The sequence below is a fragment of the Achroia grisella genome, unplaced genomic scaffold, assembly GCF_030625045.1.
Source record: "Achroia grisella isolate CSIRO2021 unplaced genomic scaffold, CSIRO_AGI_Agris_v1 utg546, whole genome shotgun sequence".
NCBI classification, from domain to species: domain Eukaryota; kingdom Metazoa; phylum Arthropoda; class Insecta; order Lepidoptera; family Pyralidae; genus Achroia; species Achroia grisella.
In genome coordinates, this window is record NW_026712931.1 from 5,078,134 (window position 1) to 5,095,653 (window position 17,520).

General features: G+C 30.5%; 1 protein-coding gene across 3 annotated transcripts in view; it reads left to right on the top strand.

The window, feature by feature from the left end:
• LOC131848024 (protein phosphatase 1 regulatory subunit 16A-like) overlaps nucleotides 1-7,643 on the top strand; it is a 34,319-nt gene extending 26,676 nt beyond the window's left edge. Inside the window, exons 9-10 of one of the 3 annotated variants that reach the window (XM_059197770.1) lie at nucleotides 5,657-6,182; nucleotides 7,359-7,643. In XM_059197770.1, the coding sequence (XP_059053753.1) occupies nucleotides 5,657-6,182; nucleotides 7,359-7,600 (768 nt within the window). In that variant the 3' untranslated portion in view covers nucleotides 7,601-7,643. The remainder of the gene's footprint in view (nucleotides 1-5,656; nucleotides 6,183-7,358) is intronic. The other 2 variants (XM_059197771.1, XM_059197772.1) reach the window with 2 other exon arrangements.
• Nucleotides 7,644-17,520: the final 9,877 nt, after the last annotated feature.

Sequence of the window (17,520 nt, forward strand, 5' to 3'; positions counted from 1 at the left end):
TTTTTCTAACATACACATATTTTATCTAAAAAATATTAATCGCCGCTTGTAGACTACTAGTCAAACAAGAGTCACATTTTGCATTAGTGGTAGAAAGTGGCGAAAATGTTTTTTATTGTTAAGATTAAATATATGTATGTCAGAAAAAAAAAGAAATATCTTCGTTATGATTGCAAAGGTGGACATAAAGTGATTTAAGGGCTTCCCGTCTTATTAAGACTTATTTAAAAAGCTAAAACTGTTCGAAAAATAAGTGTCTTCAAATATGACTCTAAAAATAATGCATACAATAATTATGTGTATGTAGATATTTTTAGATCTTATGTCGTAATTTTTATGTTAAAATAAAAACTTAATAATACATTTGTAATATGACCATTTCATAACCATTGCGAAAGACAATTCGCATAATGAACAAGATATTATCTGGAGTAATCAATTTGGAAAGGATTATAAGAACGTCTAGGTTCTTGTTACTTCGTTTGTGAGGTTATCAAGCATGCGATCTATTAAAGAAGAACAATATTTGTATCATAGTATCAACAGATAATATTCTATTGAAATAATAGTAATGGGTGGTTTAGTGGATGATAATAGTATAGTGGACCCGCCTGCGCTCGAACACCGCGACATATGAGAATGAAGTAAGATAGCCCATAAAAATTCACCAGAAATTAACAGCGATCAGCAACAAGGGGAAATCGTATGAAGGTCTACTTGATATGACCATTGTTGATTATTATTGAAGGTAGGGATTATTATTAATGCCCTTCCATTACCAACAATCTCTACCTCCAATTATAATCACTAGGATGTTTACGTCAGATATAAGCATGACGGTTAAATCCCATGAACTTTCATGCCTGTCGGATTTTTGTTTGTACTCGGGATAATAAAATTTTTGTATTACTTTTACCAGTAGTTTATAAAGTTTTATATATATTAGGGGATAAAAATATAGTCATAATGAAAGCCTTTATTGAAATCTGCTAAATATCAAATTAATCTTATCGACGTCGAGTATTAAATGAGAAACGTAAGAGTTATAGTAAAAAAGAGGCTAGATATAAGCAATTCGTGTGTGAAGTACTTGTAATTGTCGGCATGCCTTATACAGCTCTAAAAAGTTGAATCCGTTCCAGATGCGTAAGCCAAATATTTGTTTCGATAGACTAGCTTTATAACACAGAGTTATTAAATAATTCTGTTCCATTATAGTCGTATAGTTGAATCCCGTTAGCTGCCGTCGTGTACATAAATAATTTCATGTATATATATATTTTTTGTTTTTCTTGCAGTAACAAAACTTCTATAAGTAATTAGGGTAGTAACAAGAACGACAACAGCTTTAGACAGCCCTTTTGAGATCTAGAAATCTTCCTTTGTATTTCTGTTGTTTTTAGTAGTTTCATAAAACATGGTATAGTGGAAATTATAGGGTGCACTGATTAGACTATTTTGCGACAAATTTTTAATTATACTTATATAGTTACTCATAATAAAAGTTAAATTTTTTTAAAACTTTTATTATGAATAACTAGCTACTCGCCCCGGTGTATATGTATTATATATATAAATCTTTCTCTAGAATCACTCGTATCTATTACAAAAAAACCGCTTCAAAATCCGTTGCGTAGTTTTAAAGATTTAAGCATACGTAGGGACAGATATCAACAGCGACTTTATTTTATACTATGTAATAATGGACTATTCACCATAAAAAACAATATGCCATGGATAGAGAAATAGTAATTTTTTTGGGGGCCTATTTAAAATTGTAAAGTGATGTGAAGATATTTTTAACAATTACATAATATAGTTACAGAAAAGCTGTTTGAAAAAACTTTTATAGTGTCCACATAAAATTGAATTTGTTTTGATATTGATTATTATAGGTGCTAAGTTTTATCTGAAACACTGATCCATTTCGTAGCACATAGTACAAACGTACCAAATATTTCAAAATTTTATATTAATAGATACAGAATAATATGCACGTATTTTAAATAGCTGTATTTTACCAACAATAATGACACAAATTTCCATTATATAATAGATAAAATATCTAGCATAATTCGCATATCTTGAACAATATGGTTGGCTTGGTACTTTCTCTGCTTTCCACGCGAGAACGATAGTCATTATACTCAGATAATTAATTATACCTACAACTATCATCTACACTACATCGTACTATGTCTTTTCGTTCGTCCAGCATTTTTCATATTTCACTACATTACTACTTAAGAGTCTTATTTATTACAATAAAAAATACATTTGCACTCCCAAAGGATGGCATGGCCACTAGCTGAACCGCGCAACTTCGTCTGCATGACACTTACTTGAGATTTATCATTATAGTCGTAATTAAATTTGAGATGAGAATCGATTGTATCCCAAGGATAAATAACCTGCATCTGACTATCTTTTATCTCAAAAAAGGTAAGACGTAATCGCAGACAATAGCTATATAATAGTTAATTTTCCGAATATTCTCGCGTCTGGTCACGGGTATCAAATATTGTATTATATATTCTGTGATATAACATTTCATTTTTTTTTAAATAAGAAGCATTGTAGACGTTTTCTGTTAGCTTCAAAAGTCACTGTGAAGTGTCACATATTCAATTCTAATCAGGAAATTCATCATAAAAACAAACAAACGAATTTTTCAGCTTTATAATATTAGTGTAGATTATTATATATGAAATCGTGAATATCTTTATCAACTATATACAATTTTGTATGGTCATTAAAAAGTAAATTCGTAGTAATTTCCACTTGAGTATATTTATTGGAGCGATCGATGTAAAGCGTGCTACATTTCTTACATTATGCTTTCATTAAAATGCAATTTATATGCGTCTCATGTACAATAAAAACATGGAAAAAACTTACCTTTTAGTGTCATTTGTGGCAGTCTATCTGACACCTGTTACATATGTATAAATTTAATGGGTTCTGGGTTCTACTCATCGGTACGTTTAGTAGAGATTATTCATGGAAACTATATACTATAAATATTTTTTTCAACTCCAATTTTGTCAAATATTAAAGACCGAAGACAATTTACACAGCGTTATCTAGTCTTAGCAGGGCTTGTTATGGGGATATATAGAAAACACCCAGACCAATACAAACAATCATACTCATAAATACAAATGTTTATACAGTGCGTGGAATCAAATCCACGACCATCAGAGGGAAGGCTGTGTGCTAAATCACCGAGCCCGTCAAAATTGAGATAACATAAAGTTTGCTACTGATACTCATAAACGACTGTTTTGAGAAAAGAAAGAAAGAAAATAGTTTATTTGGTACATGTTTTGATGTTATTTATTCTCAATGATACACGTATGCCATTGTATTTTACATAATAAGAAAAATAAATACACAATTTGCCTTTTTGTTTTTTCTAATTGATCAATACTAATATTGATGTTCAATATTGTTGCCCATCGTTGAGGTATTTAGTCTCGGTATGCGAATAATATATCGTGTCGTCCGTCAGTATGATTTTTCCTGCGATTTCTCTCCGGGGCGGCGATCCGACGCAGCCGTGGACGGCACCAGCAGTCCGCGTGTCAGGCGTTCACGCCAGTCCGCGTGGTCACCGCGGCACGCACCACACACTCGCGTTACCATCCACTCATCTCGATAATGCATTTTGACATCAAAAAATTCCCCTTCGAACTTCAATTCTTCCTTTATGGTGTCCACATAAAGTGTTTGTGATTTGTTCTGTGGAGGATTTTTCGTGACCAAGTGAACATGCTATGTGCTGTGCTGTGTTGACCACTGACGATGTCATTGGATATAATGTTTTTGACACACGACAACTTGCGTCGAATGCGCAAGGAGCCGCAAGTATTAGGATTACGCTATCGGGTACGTGGTTATATGAACGATCGTAAATTACGATAGGTTCTGTTTATATATCACAAAAAAGACTTAAAAAGAGAGAAAATTTGTATAGGAAAATAATAGAATATTGGATTAAGTATTGGCGAAGATAAGACTATGTTTTAAATATACGTTGAAAATCTAACTGGAAAAACTGGTAGAGAGCGACAATTCACGCAATTGAACTTATTTAATGTATTCTTCTTATTTAAAATGCCTAAAATATTGCATTAATAGTTTTATTATTATAGTATAAATTTAGATTTTAAAACTGATCGGATTCCGATAATTCTTTTTGCAACCTATGGTGTCAATTCCTATGTTGGTGATATATTAAAAATATAATAGTAACGATTGTTATTTAATCGAATTCGTGGTTCCGAAATAAAATTAGGTAATACAGATACGTTTTTAACTCATTGTGATGATTTTTTCTCATTTTTATTGTTTCTTTTACTTAATTAGTGGATATATATATTTTTTTTAATATTTTGCAACATACTATAATTATCATATCAATCTATCCCTATATATGAGGAAACAATTGTTTGAATCTTATCTGTACACAACAAAAACATGTAGCAAAATATTTTTGTAGCAAATTTCATTTTAGATAGTATAGTATAATGGAATAGTTATTTAGAAGTAATGGAATAGTTTACCGATTATGTTACTTATTACATTTTTTTCTTAAATTAATACGTAGTTACGTGTTTATTAATTAAAAATACTAGAATGTTCTATTGCGGAGTGGAATAAAATAGATGTGTTTACTTAACGGCGTTTATTCACAGACAAAAGACTGTGACACATATAACGAAACAGAACAATGGACAATCCTACAATGATTATTTATTATATCTACATATCCTAATATTAGTTTATTGTCTGAACTATTAAAATGTTGTTGCTGTTTATTCAGCCCACAGAAAAACTTAATTAGTCTAATATATTATAAAATTTTGTAATTTTGGAACATGGCAAATCATAAATTATGAAATATATATAGTGTTTAGATTGCATTTTGTATTTATTTTTCTTTAATACAACGAACACTAGTCACCAAGTATAGTAATAATTGCAATTGGACAGTTTGATGTGATTAATGAAAATCTTAGTTAAAATCATTCGGATGAGAGATTTTCCAGTGTAACTTTCACTGAGTTTTGTTAACAGCTGAAAAAAATTGTTTAGTAATAGCAAATTGAAAAATATATAATATAATAGAAACATGTGCCATTTTTAAGCAATGTCGACAATTTATTTTTATTTGTGAGTCCTTGGCTAATGAAACCTTTGCCAATTGAGAGTTATTTTTAAAATAGCATATTTTTGACAAAACAATAGATACTATACTTTTCTTTATACTGTTGTAGGCGGCGTTCTTTATATATAGGTTCTTTATATTGAGTGAGACTACTTGAATCCAGACAAGAGTTCTAAACCTTTTTGAATTTAATGTCAGGGTAAAAATAGGTGGTGAAATCCTATTAATATTTCATAAAACATGACATTTGTGTGATACTAGCTCAGTAAACATGATTTTTATTGGCTGAATAATAGGTATCGAAAAAGTAATGTAGAATAGTAATAAATAAGAATACGTTTCGATATATTTAGATATTGCTTAACTTACAAATTAACACATTGCAATTAGCAGAATTAGAACCCAATTGGATCCAATTCTGCTAATAACAACGTGTTAATATGTTCCGCAGGATTGGAAAATATAATTTTATTTTGTAATTTACAGGGTTTGACAAATGGTGTGGAGAATGACCAGAACACGGCAAATCAATTACAACCCGACGATTTGCCGCATCAGCGTTTATCTGCTGGCTCTGCGGCGTCCAACCAAAGTTACGATTCGAATGTAGATTATGCGGTGCCTAAACATTCCTACAATCAACGGCCAAGTAAAAATAGCGATATTTACGAAACAAATGATAACAGTGTATCGTATATCCCGCCGAAGATGTCAAATCCCTTATTCGGCGTTAATGCGGCGTCCAATTATGAGCCTGGTTCAGTACCAATACCGCAACTTGATAATGGGAACGACCAAAGTAAATACTATGAGAGAAATTTACCTAATGGTGTCCGTAAAGCGCCTGAAGGACAAGATAACGACTTGTACAAGTCGGAGGACGTTTTAGACTGTAGGAAAGAGGTGATAGTGAACCCCAACCAAATCGCGATCACAGAGGCCGGCACCGCGACCTACACCACAGACAATAATGGTAAAATCAATGTTCATGTCACCGTCATGATTAATGCAGGTAATTATATGCATCCTTACGAACAATTGACAAACGCACATAATACGCATAGCACAATTTGTAACAACTTGTCTAACTTCATATAAAATTATTCTAACAGTTTTGCACAGTGTTAACAAAATAGTCCGTTGAAGTTTGGAGGGTTCGGAGTGTTACCGGTTTCCAATATTGAATCGCTCTCGAGGATGCATATGAGGCAAGCAGTCGCCGTTTGTAGTTGCATGAGATGTCCTAGTCTAGTGCCTGGATAATGATGTGTACGATTGTGATTAGTACGGGACTAGCCGGTCTACTCTGGTAATTCAAATTCAATGACATTGGATTACGCCACTTTACACCTTTTTGTATTTTTACCGTATGAATTCCATATTTCGTGTTCAATGGAAGCTCTAACTGACACTGTTATCAATTTATTCGGTTTAATTTTGGTGAAGTTTCAAAACAGCACTCCAAAAATGTATTGAATTAAATCGATATTAAGATTAAACTCCAGAGTAGATCGGCTGACTGTTTGTACGATACAAATTGATGTAATTATGTACCGTACCTGAATCAACTTTAAATAGACCTTATATAGTTATTGTTTAATCAGATTTCGTATGAGTTATCGTATTGATCAGGTTTCGTACTACTCACAAACTATGTATACCATCATTAGGGTTGAATGTTCCTTATTGTGATGCCGTATGCGATTTAGTCAGACTTATCTCGTTTTTTTTTCACGCACTTGCACATTTTTTATTTCTTAGTTACATGTGTATTCTTATTTATGTATCTTTCTCTGTTTCTATTATCTAATGTGGGCTTTGTATTTGTATCACTTACACCAATAATGATTATTTTATTATTTAGTTTATTAATTACCTTAAGCAATAACATGTGAACAGATGTGCTTTGTCTCAAGAATTTATTGGTAAGTTTGTATAATGAAGTTATCAATAAATTTACTGTAACAAGGTTCTAAACTGTTCATAAATTATTGCTCATGACTGTATTCTCAATAATTTGCTCGTATTATTCTAATGTAGATAAGCATAATGTTTTATATGTACAGTGAAAGTGATGCATTGAATCAAATATTCATTGAACAGTTATGCTTGTCTAGTAAGAACGTTAAATATAACATAATAATGTGAAGTTACGCAATCTCTGATCACTCACCTGGTTATATTCCAGGCACTCTTGCAGACTTGAAGAAGCAACGAGCACAAATAAGAACGAACGGCAGTCCGGTGGAGAGCAGTGTCACCTCAAACAATCACAGTATGAACTCAATACCGGAGGTAACAAAGGATATGCCGGTGCAACTGAACCCGCTCAGCATGTCTTCGAGTTCGGCGTCAGTGACCCGTTTCTCAGGACATACTAGTGATGTAGTTGGTGATTCCAGGTCGCAAAGGTGCTGTATTATTATGTAAATTATATACAGATACAAATACATAAAGTAGTAATTTTTATTGAACGGCAACAGTGAATGCTTTTGGAGTGTAGAGAGATTTCACTGGACCATTTACGGCTCGGGCTGGGATCGAGTTCGCACTGTTCTGCGTATGTTTTCACATAAGGTTTTCTTATCATACTCGTAAATCATTGAAATATCTAAATGAAGAGAAAGTTAATTAAAAGAAAGATTGTTTAACTTTGATATTGATGTCCATATCCCAGTTTAGTGTCGAAAATGGCAACTCTCTTCCGTGTTGCATCCTAGTCTTTTGAATTTACGGATGCAGTGAACAAACTATGGGTCAAGCGTACAAGTCTGATTGTCATTCCAAAAAAATTTATTTCGTACCAGATGATTTTTAAAATTAACCTATTCGGGGAATTACAATCATTTAATGGGACCGTTATTAGTATAATTGTAATTTTACGGTGTTCATTGCCGATGGATTTGCCATTTTTCAAGAAACTATGGCTTGCCAGTGTGATAGTTCTAAAAGAGCTCAACAGTTATTGTCTAAGTTAAGGAAAATATATAAATGGTTGCTAAACTTTTATGTAGTATTAGAACTGAATCCTATGTGTATAGTTAGTGGTCTTCTAGCGCTATTGTATATAAGTATTTAAATCTTGTAGTAGTCACATTATTTTTACCTAAACATTCCATTCAAATTGTATTATTTATATCGAGAGGAGTGTTCTGTATTAAAAATAATTTATTCAAATAGTAAATATGTCTAACTAGGTAGCCAACAGTATTCCAGAGATTTTTTTAAGTACTTAAAAAAGTAGAATACAAAACATTCAAATTATTACTTAAATATTGATAATAATCAAGATGCAATAAAATGAAAGTGATTGTCCGAAAGTGCCTCAGTGATTGGACTGTATACATTTAAACATATGAAAAAAAGTTCTTTAATTCTAATAAAATAAAAAGTGATTTATTTATTTCATTTATAAATGCAGAATGTACAGTCGTCTTTATAAACAGATAATTGTAGTCAATATTGGGAAACCATATTTAAAGTTGTAAGGTTTTATATGTATCTTACCGTTTCAAGTTAAATGATATAAATACATACTAATTACATAGTTATAAACTATTTATTCTAGTGCCTTATTTAAAATCGGAATAATATGTGGCGATGAAGTTCTCATACGGTAACATTGACCGTGTAATTCTGGTACTGTGCATAAAACTAAATTTATGCTCCCCAGTATATTGATAACAATTATTTATATGAAGTGACTGTGCATAGTTTAGTAAATTTAGTAGAATGTGGGTGATATTCATACTGAAACTAACTGCGATGTATGCCTTAATAACTAATCTAATATTTATTTGTTATGCGGACCATTTCACGGCGATTATATTATATATATATTGTCTATCCATAGTATAATATATAAAACTAATTAGTTCCTTAATTGAAACAGACATAATTTATTTTTGAGGTTACATACTTGAATATTTACATAATAAACGCGAGCATTGTGGAAAATCTTTGAGGTCGGATCCATTTTGTTGTTATAACGAAATAGTTACGAAATAACTCATTAATTAGTATCGTAACCATAATACTTGTGTTTTTAGTAGAATGTTACATTAAAGTGTATGAATAATTTACTTTTGAAGGAAAAGTCTAGTAAACAGTGATCTTTATCAACTGTCGACGAAATAATATAACTTTGATCCTCTTGCTCATTATATATAGGCTAAATGTGATTAAATCGCACGCATAATACTAAATTGCATTACTTTATAATTTTTTGATAATCGACTTTGAGTTAAAACATTTAAAGTTGAATTCCCAAGTAGCAATAGTAGCAAATGCTACGTGCCCCGCGTACTAACACATATCTGAACTTAACAAAACAAAATAGTAACGCTTGGTTTTTTTTACCAAGTAATAGATTGGTCGTTTGTTACTGTTGTTTAATTTAAACCCAAACCTAATTCAGAAAGCCTCTTAAAATAATTTGCTACAGGATCTGCTCTAATTTAATGCAGTTTAGTATTATCTTATATGTATAGTTTACTTGCGATATCCAACTTATTGCTGAAATCACATTAATACTAGCAAAAAATATTGATATATGAGCAGCTTAGTTTTAATGAAATCTTCCAAAACAATTTACGAGGATGTTGTCCAAATTCCAATTTTCTAACAAAAGACTGGATTTGTTATGTAGGTGTTATATTATATTGTAGTCGAACTTATGAGCAACTATATGTATTCTTTTAGACTACGTTTTATAGAGATTATTACTAGTGACCCGCCCTGCTTTATGACGGGTATTACAACTAATACACCCAAAACTTTAAGGATTTAGACACCTAAACCTTCTTCACAAATCACTATTAATGGATGAAAATTACATGAAAAGGGGTTTTAGTTTTTTAAAATAAACGAGACGCGGCGGGTGAACCTTGTATGTATAAATATGAGATGGAGTTGCATAATAGTTGTGTACGAAATTTTAAGATTAAATTGGAAAGCATAATATATAGTTGCCCATACGTATCGACTGTTGTGTTTGAATTCAAAATACAGCTGATTGTTGATAGAGCGAGGGGGGCCACGGCATTCGTGCTGTTAGTTCGTTTTGACATCCGTATATTGCTGTTGTATATTTGTTTATAACGAACATACTGTATCAACTCGAACGTGATTCAAAAGTTGAAAAGTATGTACAAACTTTTGCTTGTAATTTTTTTATTTGGTAATTTATCTTCTTCAATACTTAGCTGACAGACAGAGAGGACAGATTAATAACTAACTTCATTCTTATATGGGATATTAATATTTAATACTAATCAACAAATTATAACAATTACCAACTTCATCTATTTCATTTTATAATATATGTATGGGATATAAATAATTAAATTTTAATTAACAAATTATAATTAAAGCGCCTATACAAAGTGGTCTCAATTACCTCATATGCAACTATTTAAAAATATGCTTTGTTTTATGAAAGTATTAATTAGTTTACAAAATGTAATAAGTTTAATTGACTGATTGATGCTTTTTTTTGGTACCTACAAATAATCAAACGAAGTACTTAATTCATACAGCTATAATTTAACTAATTTAAGTTTTTAAATGATTTCTACTTTACTTTTATTAGCTTCAGTCTTATTATTGAGGTTAACATTTCTTTTTACAACCCCAATAACAACTACGCCACGTGCAATATACGGATAAATTAAAATAGTCGAGTGCCTTTTTAATTGTTTCATAGTGCTAAATACTCAAGCTGTGCCAATTGTTTTGTATCTGTTGTTTACAGCATGGCATTGTTATGTTTTATTATATACTACAATATAGTACTAATACGGAGTAAAGATTATGTAGTAAGCTAAGCTAAAAAATAACAGAACGAACTATTTCATTATATTATCAAATTTTAATCGAATGCAATTAAAGAAATATAATCAGTATGTACTTTGCCAATCTATACTTCGTATTAATGCTCCACACGTAATAGTAACACTTTCAGGGAAAGTACCCAATTACTCGTTAACTTGATGTATAATTTCTTTGAAAAACTTTGTCTCGTCGAAAAGCATGAATGAGTCATCAACTTCTGATATATTTGAATAATATTAACGTTTTGTCTTTAAGTAAAGCCACAGATTGAAAAATAAACTAAGGATATTAACTTACCCCATACAAAATCATTGAGTTAGTAATAATATAACAGTTTTAGACTATGAGTAGAAAAATATGGAAGACATTACGAGTACGAAAACAAATGACTTGAATTAGTTATTTTTCGCTGAAATTTAATGATACTGATGACTCGTTCATTCGTAGCGGCGGGACAACTATAGTAGAAGTATCTCTTGCACTTTTCCTGATTCTTTTTTAGATGCTTATTGGTGTCGCCCGTTGCATTTAGTACCAAGTAATAAAGTCACTATCGTGGAACCCTCAAATATTTGTAGAAAAAGATAAAAAACAATGCATATTAATTTATTATAAAATTTGTGTTTTAAGTAGGTATTGTCTATTTCGGATAATCGTGTTCAATGTCTATGTAATTTTTAAACGTAGCAGCTTGACATTCCTATTATTTTTTCAAATAGACTTTGGAGATATATTTATGTGTAGAAATCATTATGTCCCATCCATAATTCATTCGTCCATGTTTAGTCATTAGTATAGTAATTATTATTCCTATAAATCATTATATCTTCAGTACTTAAGAAGTACTTAATCATTTGTATTTTAGTGTGAATGTAAATTATTTATTCTGTATTTAAAATTGTATACTTGATTATTGTGTTAAGTATACGAAGCAATATTGAAAGGCCTTAAACATATATTTCAAATTCACGTTTTATTTTCAGTATTATTTTTATAAATTTACATTTTTAACATTTTGTGATACTATTGTATGGTGAACGTTTTTGCTTTTTTTTTAAATGTTCCGTACTTCATTATAATGGTAGTTCTAAAATTATACTTATATCCTTGGGTTGTGACGGCAAGGCAACTTCTTCGAGTCTTCACAGGAGTAACAGTGTAAATCATTATTAATATTATCTCGTATATAATTATAACAATTCTACGTGGGTTCAATTATATCTTTAAAATAGTTTATATACAAGTCTAGTGTTGCTTTCGATCATTGTGATCAATAATTTTACGACTTCACGCTTTGATCTCTATCTGGCACTAAAACATGTAACTTAAATAGTGCCTGTACCACAAAGTATTTAGTATGTTTAAAGCAATTTATAAAATTATAATAGACTAATAAATGAGATTATAAACACTTTTGTACAACATCTCCACAAATTAATAATTCTATTTTTATTCAACCTAATTTTTTTCATTAGAATTTATTAACTGATTTCATTAGTCTTGCCTTAATAATCAATTAGTTGAACATAATATTGTTGTGTCTGAGATCATTTATACACATTCCAAATATATTTTAATATTAAAAAGAGATAAATAAAAGGTATTATAATAAATTTGTATATATGCATAAATAGTTGAATGTTGTATATTAATTATTTATTTTATATTGTGTTTTTCTTTTAGCAAACTTAAACATAATTACATCCTAAGTACTTTATTATTACACCATTATTAAATACATTTATATTATTAAAATATAGTAATAAACATGCCACGTAAAGAAAAACACAATATGCAGGCTTTTGGTCACAACTGTATCAAATGCAGTATTCTCTTGTAGAGAAAATAACGTCACATTACGACATTGTATCGGTTTTACAGTATTGGAAGCTTTTATATACCATATTTAAGGCTATAAATTCTTTACTATTTACTACGTGCTCTTTTATAAATGACTAGCGATTATTAATATGATATATAACGAGGAAATGGTCGTTTCCGCCTATCTATATATTATATTTGGTATTAAAAAATAAATAGAAATATTTGTACTTATGTTGTAATTAAGACCTTGCCACCTAGTCTTGCCTTCTATTGGACTAGCTACTACACAAGTAATTCCCAACAATGATGCAGGGCATAATAAAGATAATATTTATATTAAAATTTTTTTTTTGTAATATTATAAAATTTTCTTCCAGTTTAAACATGCAGTGTAATTATAATGTTTTGATAGGCGAAGTATTTTTCATTGTATTTATAAACAACAAAAATTTTCTAAAGAGATTTTTGCATGAGATGCATATCAAACCCCAGCATGTAAATATGAATTTAGTGAAATAAAAAAATAATAAATATATATATATTTTCTTAATTTCTACCCCCCAATTATGTCAGTCGTATTATATATATTGTACTGAAATATTAATAACAATCACAATTTTTATTTAAGTTCAGGAAAGTATATCAAGGTCATTTTCAAGAAATATACTAACTATTTATCAATTTGAGAGATACTTAATCAAAACTGATTGCAATTGTAATGTAATTTCAATGATAATAGTTATGGGTTGTAACAGATAACCCCTAACATAATGATTATAGTCTATGGCTCAATTTTAATATGTGGGCGGCAACATTGTATTACAAGGAATACTTAATCTTAATATAAAGGTTATAAACATTCTGCGTATCAAATAACATAATGAGTGTTTATTGCTTTTGTTTTGAGATTAACAGCTCAAGTATCACTCAAATGTAGAGGTCTAATATACTATAGTTTACACTTCCTGAGTTGTACCATAGTGTCTAAAAATATATAATCAGTATTGAATCCGGAAATCAGTTGGTATACTCATTAAATAATTAACATTAAAGAATTTCAATTATTAGTAATTTGATATTCACTATTGTGACTTATCTAATATCTGTTATGGTCCAAATTGAAATTGTACGCTACTGTCGGAAGTAGTGTTTTTTAAACTGTGTAATGTGCTTCCTTCGGTGCCGTAACTAAAAAAAAACAGTAAAAGATTTATTGATTAAACACTACAATTTACAAGTATTTTTAATGTCATAGGCGTAACTCATAATTTTAGTCTAAAGCTTAAGGAGTTACAAAAGAAGCGCGTATTCAAAGTTTGAAAAACACTAGTCTAAATCAAACTATTTTTGTAGTACAACAAATTATTTGTATTTATAACTTCATATGCATTGGTTTAAATAAATAGTACTATACTATATATTGAATTGCATATGAAGTTATATATTTCAAATCAATGCAAGTTGTGTTGGTTTTATGTTTTTATCTATTGCAATGTACATAATTAGGCATTCGGTATTGTATAACCTTCATGATGAACAGTAGTGTGAGTTTTGATTGGAACATTTATTGTTTATAAATAAACGTTTAAGTTTCCTTAAAACAATGAATAAATATATACAAATGGCGTTTGGATTTTTTCTATAATACAACCATTAATATTATATAGTAATCATCGAAAAGTTTATTTGTAAGAAATAAAAAACATTGACAGCCTCGGTGTTCTAACGGCCGCACACCGCCTTACTTCGAAAGTCGCGTACGATGTACAAACATTTATTTTCATGAGTATACTATATATAATATGTATTTTTTTTAATATTACTATTATATGTATACTGTACATGTGTAAGGATACATTACAATTAATATATGCGTATGACAAACAAACTAACGTCATGACTAATACTGCAAACAGGAAAGATTTTACTTTTACTTATTTTGTTGAATAAGCCTTAAAAACATTTTATTTACTTTAAAAAATCTTTTAGCAATGGAAAGGTACGAATACATTATTAGCAAGCAACATGGTCTGTATTATGTAAATTACACCAATGAGAAACGTATATCGTTAGTTTAGTGAATAAAGATTTAAAACAAAAAAGTATATTTGTATGCTAAAAACAGATCAACTAATCATTAGATCAGATTGTTTGGAATATATTCCAGATTTATATATAATATACATACAATTATGTTAAAATTTTCGGCACTCATCGTCTATTGTAAAGATGGTTTATTTGTATATTTATATAACGACTGTTTGTTGTCAAAATAAAGAGAAAAAAATATATAATTTTTATATAGAACACAAGTGGTTCGAAAACTAATGGCGCACGCATTAAGAGAATAATTATAACATCTGATGAGTTTAAAAACAAGCATATGTAGGCGTACAAACGAGTTAGATACAAAAAATAACGTAATGGTTTTTCTTAGTAACACATGTGATCTAGTCTAGCTAGTGTTGTAGTAATTATTAAGAACACTGTCACTGTTTGAAAGGTATATCATTCCAGAATGACATAGTCCAGTAAAATTTTAAATTAAACATGATGTGACCAGTTTTGGCACAATAATCATGTATTTGCAGACTTATTTTTTATATTTCACCAAAACTGGTCACAATGTTTAATTTAACATTTACTGGACTGCACAGATTATATGAGGTCATCCGTAAATAATGTCACACGAATTTCCTCATTTTGACCCCCCCACCCGTCAACAAATGTGACTAACTGTGACAACAGTTAGTCACATTTGTTGGATTCCCCAAAGTGGGTGGGGCCTTACCTAGTGTAAAGTCACATTTTACAGTTTCGAACGATTTTAATAACACCTAGATGTATTAGATTTTTATTTGTGACATATCGAAAGCTAGGATGTCACTACTCACTCGATGTCACATTTTTTTATTAGATTGTATATGTGTAATAGAATGGTATATTAACCTGCGCTAACAAAGCGCTGGCAGCGCAAGAGCGAAGTATTATGAGATGAGCATAAACTCAGGTTAGTTAGTCAGGAATTAATATTAACATTCTCTATTGCTCACTGAATAATTACGCAAAAAGAAAACTACAGGAAGGAAAGGCGGCATTATTGCTTTAAAACTTGCCTTGCCTTGGTTGCGCTCTACAGATACCGAAATAGATAATATGCAAATACAAAACAATGTACAATAAAAACTAAAATAAAATACACGTCCATAAAATAAACATATTTATAAAACTTCCTATTAACGATTGTTTAATATACACACATATACCTACTATTATACAAAGCAAAATAAATTAGTAAAATATATACATATAATCGTGAGATATAAGAGAGAAATGTGAGATTTCACATATATTAATTTTCTTTTAAAAATAGAATGGGATTGAGCAGATATAAACTTTACCTACCTATTGATATAGCTATAATCCAGGTAGGTTTAGATATAAACATCAAATGTGAACCTCGATAATTATATAATCATATTAATATGTTATAAAATGTACCAAGTATATAAATAAAGATCAACACATGTATCAATGTCGTATCATAATAATATCTTAGCTAATAACCTGCTTATCGATGTATTAATATGAAGTTCACCGTATCAAGAATGATATGACGAATTTTGAAAGATATCTTTGAAGCGGAATTTTGATTGCTCCCTAACTCGAGAGGCGTAACGCACAACTTAGTACTCATTTTAAAATGAGTATATTAGTATGTAAATACAGAATTATTACAATATTTTTTGAGCCTAAATATATATATGAATCATAGATTCCGAAAATGTAAAAATAAAAATTATCCGAAAACAGGAAGTGCCTAAAATCAGCGGGTTTGTCTAGAGTATTTGTTGTCAATTAGTCGTGCGATGAGAGCGTAGACGAGAGACAGACGAGGCGCGCCATCGCGGGCAAGGTTTCGTCATGCCGCACGTCACAACGAACACACGTATTACGACGCACGTCCAGGTTTGAGCCGCTGTCCCATCGTTAGCTTGGCGTACTCGGAAATATACGAATACTAGCTGTGGCCGCGGTTTCACCCGCGTGAAATTTATAGACTATATTTATGTTATTCTGATGTATGAGCTATATTACTGTAGTTTCATCAAATTCCGTTCAGTAGTTTTTGCTGGAAAGAGTAAAGAACATCCATACTCACAAACTTTTGCATTTATAATAATAATAGACTATATGGTAGGTATGGTAATGGAAAGGTCTACCCGTCTACGCTAGTGGGGTACCTACCAGTGCAGTATGATAAGGTGCAGTGTGAACATGAGATCTGGTTATTTAGCCCATCATGACTGGAATGTATCCTGATGATTTCTAGACGGAACTGCGTGGGGGTTAACCTGGTAACATAGTACATTCCTAGAAATGGGGCCAAGAAACCGTTTCCTTCCAATATATATATTTTTCAAGGATGATGATGATCATGAGCTCCCACATTCGCTAACGGGACAGCAGTGGAGAATGATAAAATAAAGTTAGGTTAGTTAGTTGATGGTGACATAGATAATTAAAATAAACCACGATGGTTTTGAGGAAGGGCAGAGTAGAGTTTAACCTGTCATGATACAATAGTGGCACTGTTCCTCATTCCTAGCCATTTCACCTACAAATATCTAAGTAGTAGATTCCTACCACGGGTTGTTAATAGGTATCTCTTATATTTTCAAAACAAATATTTA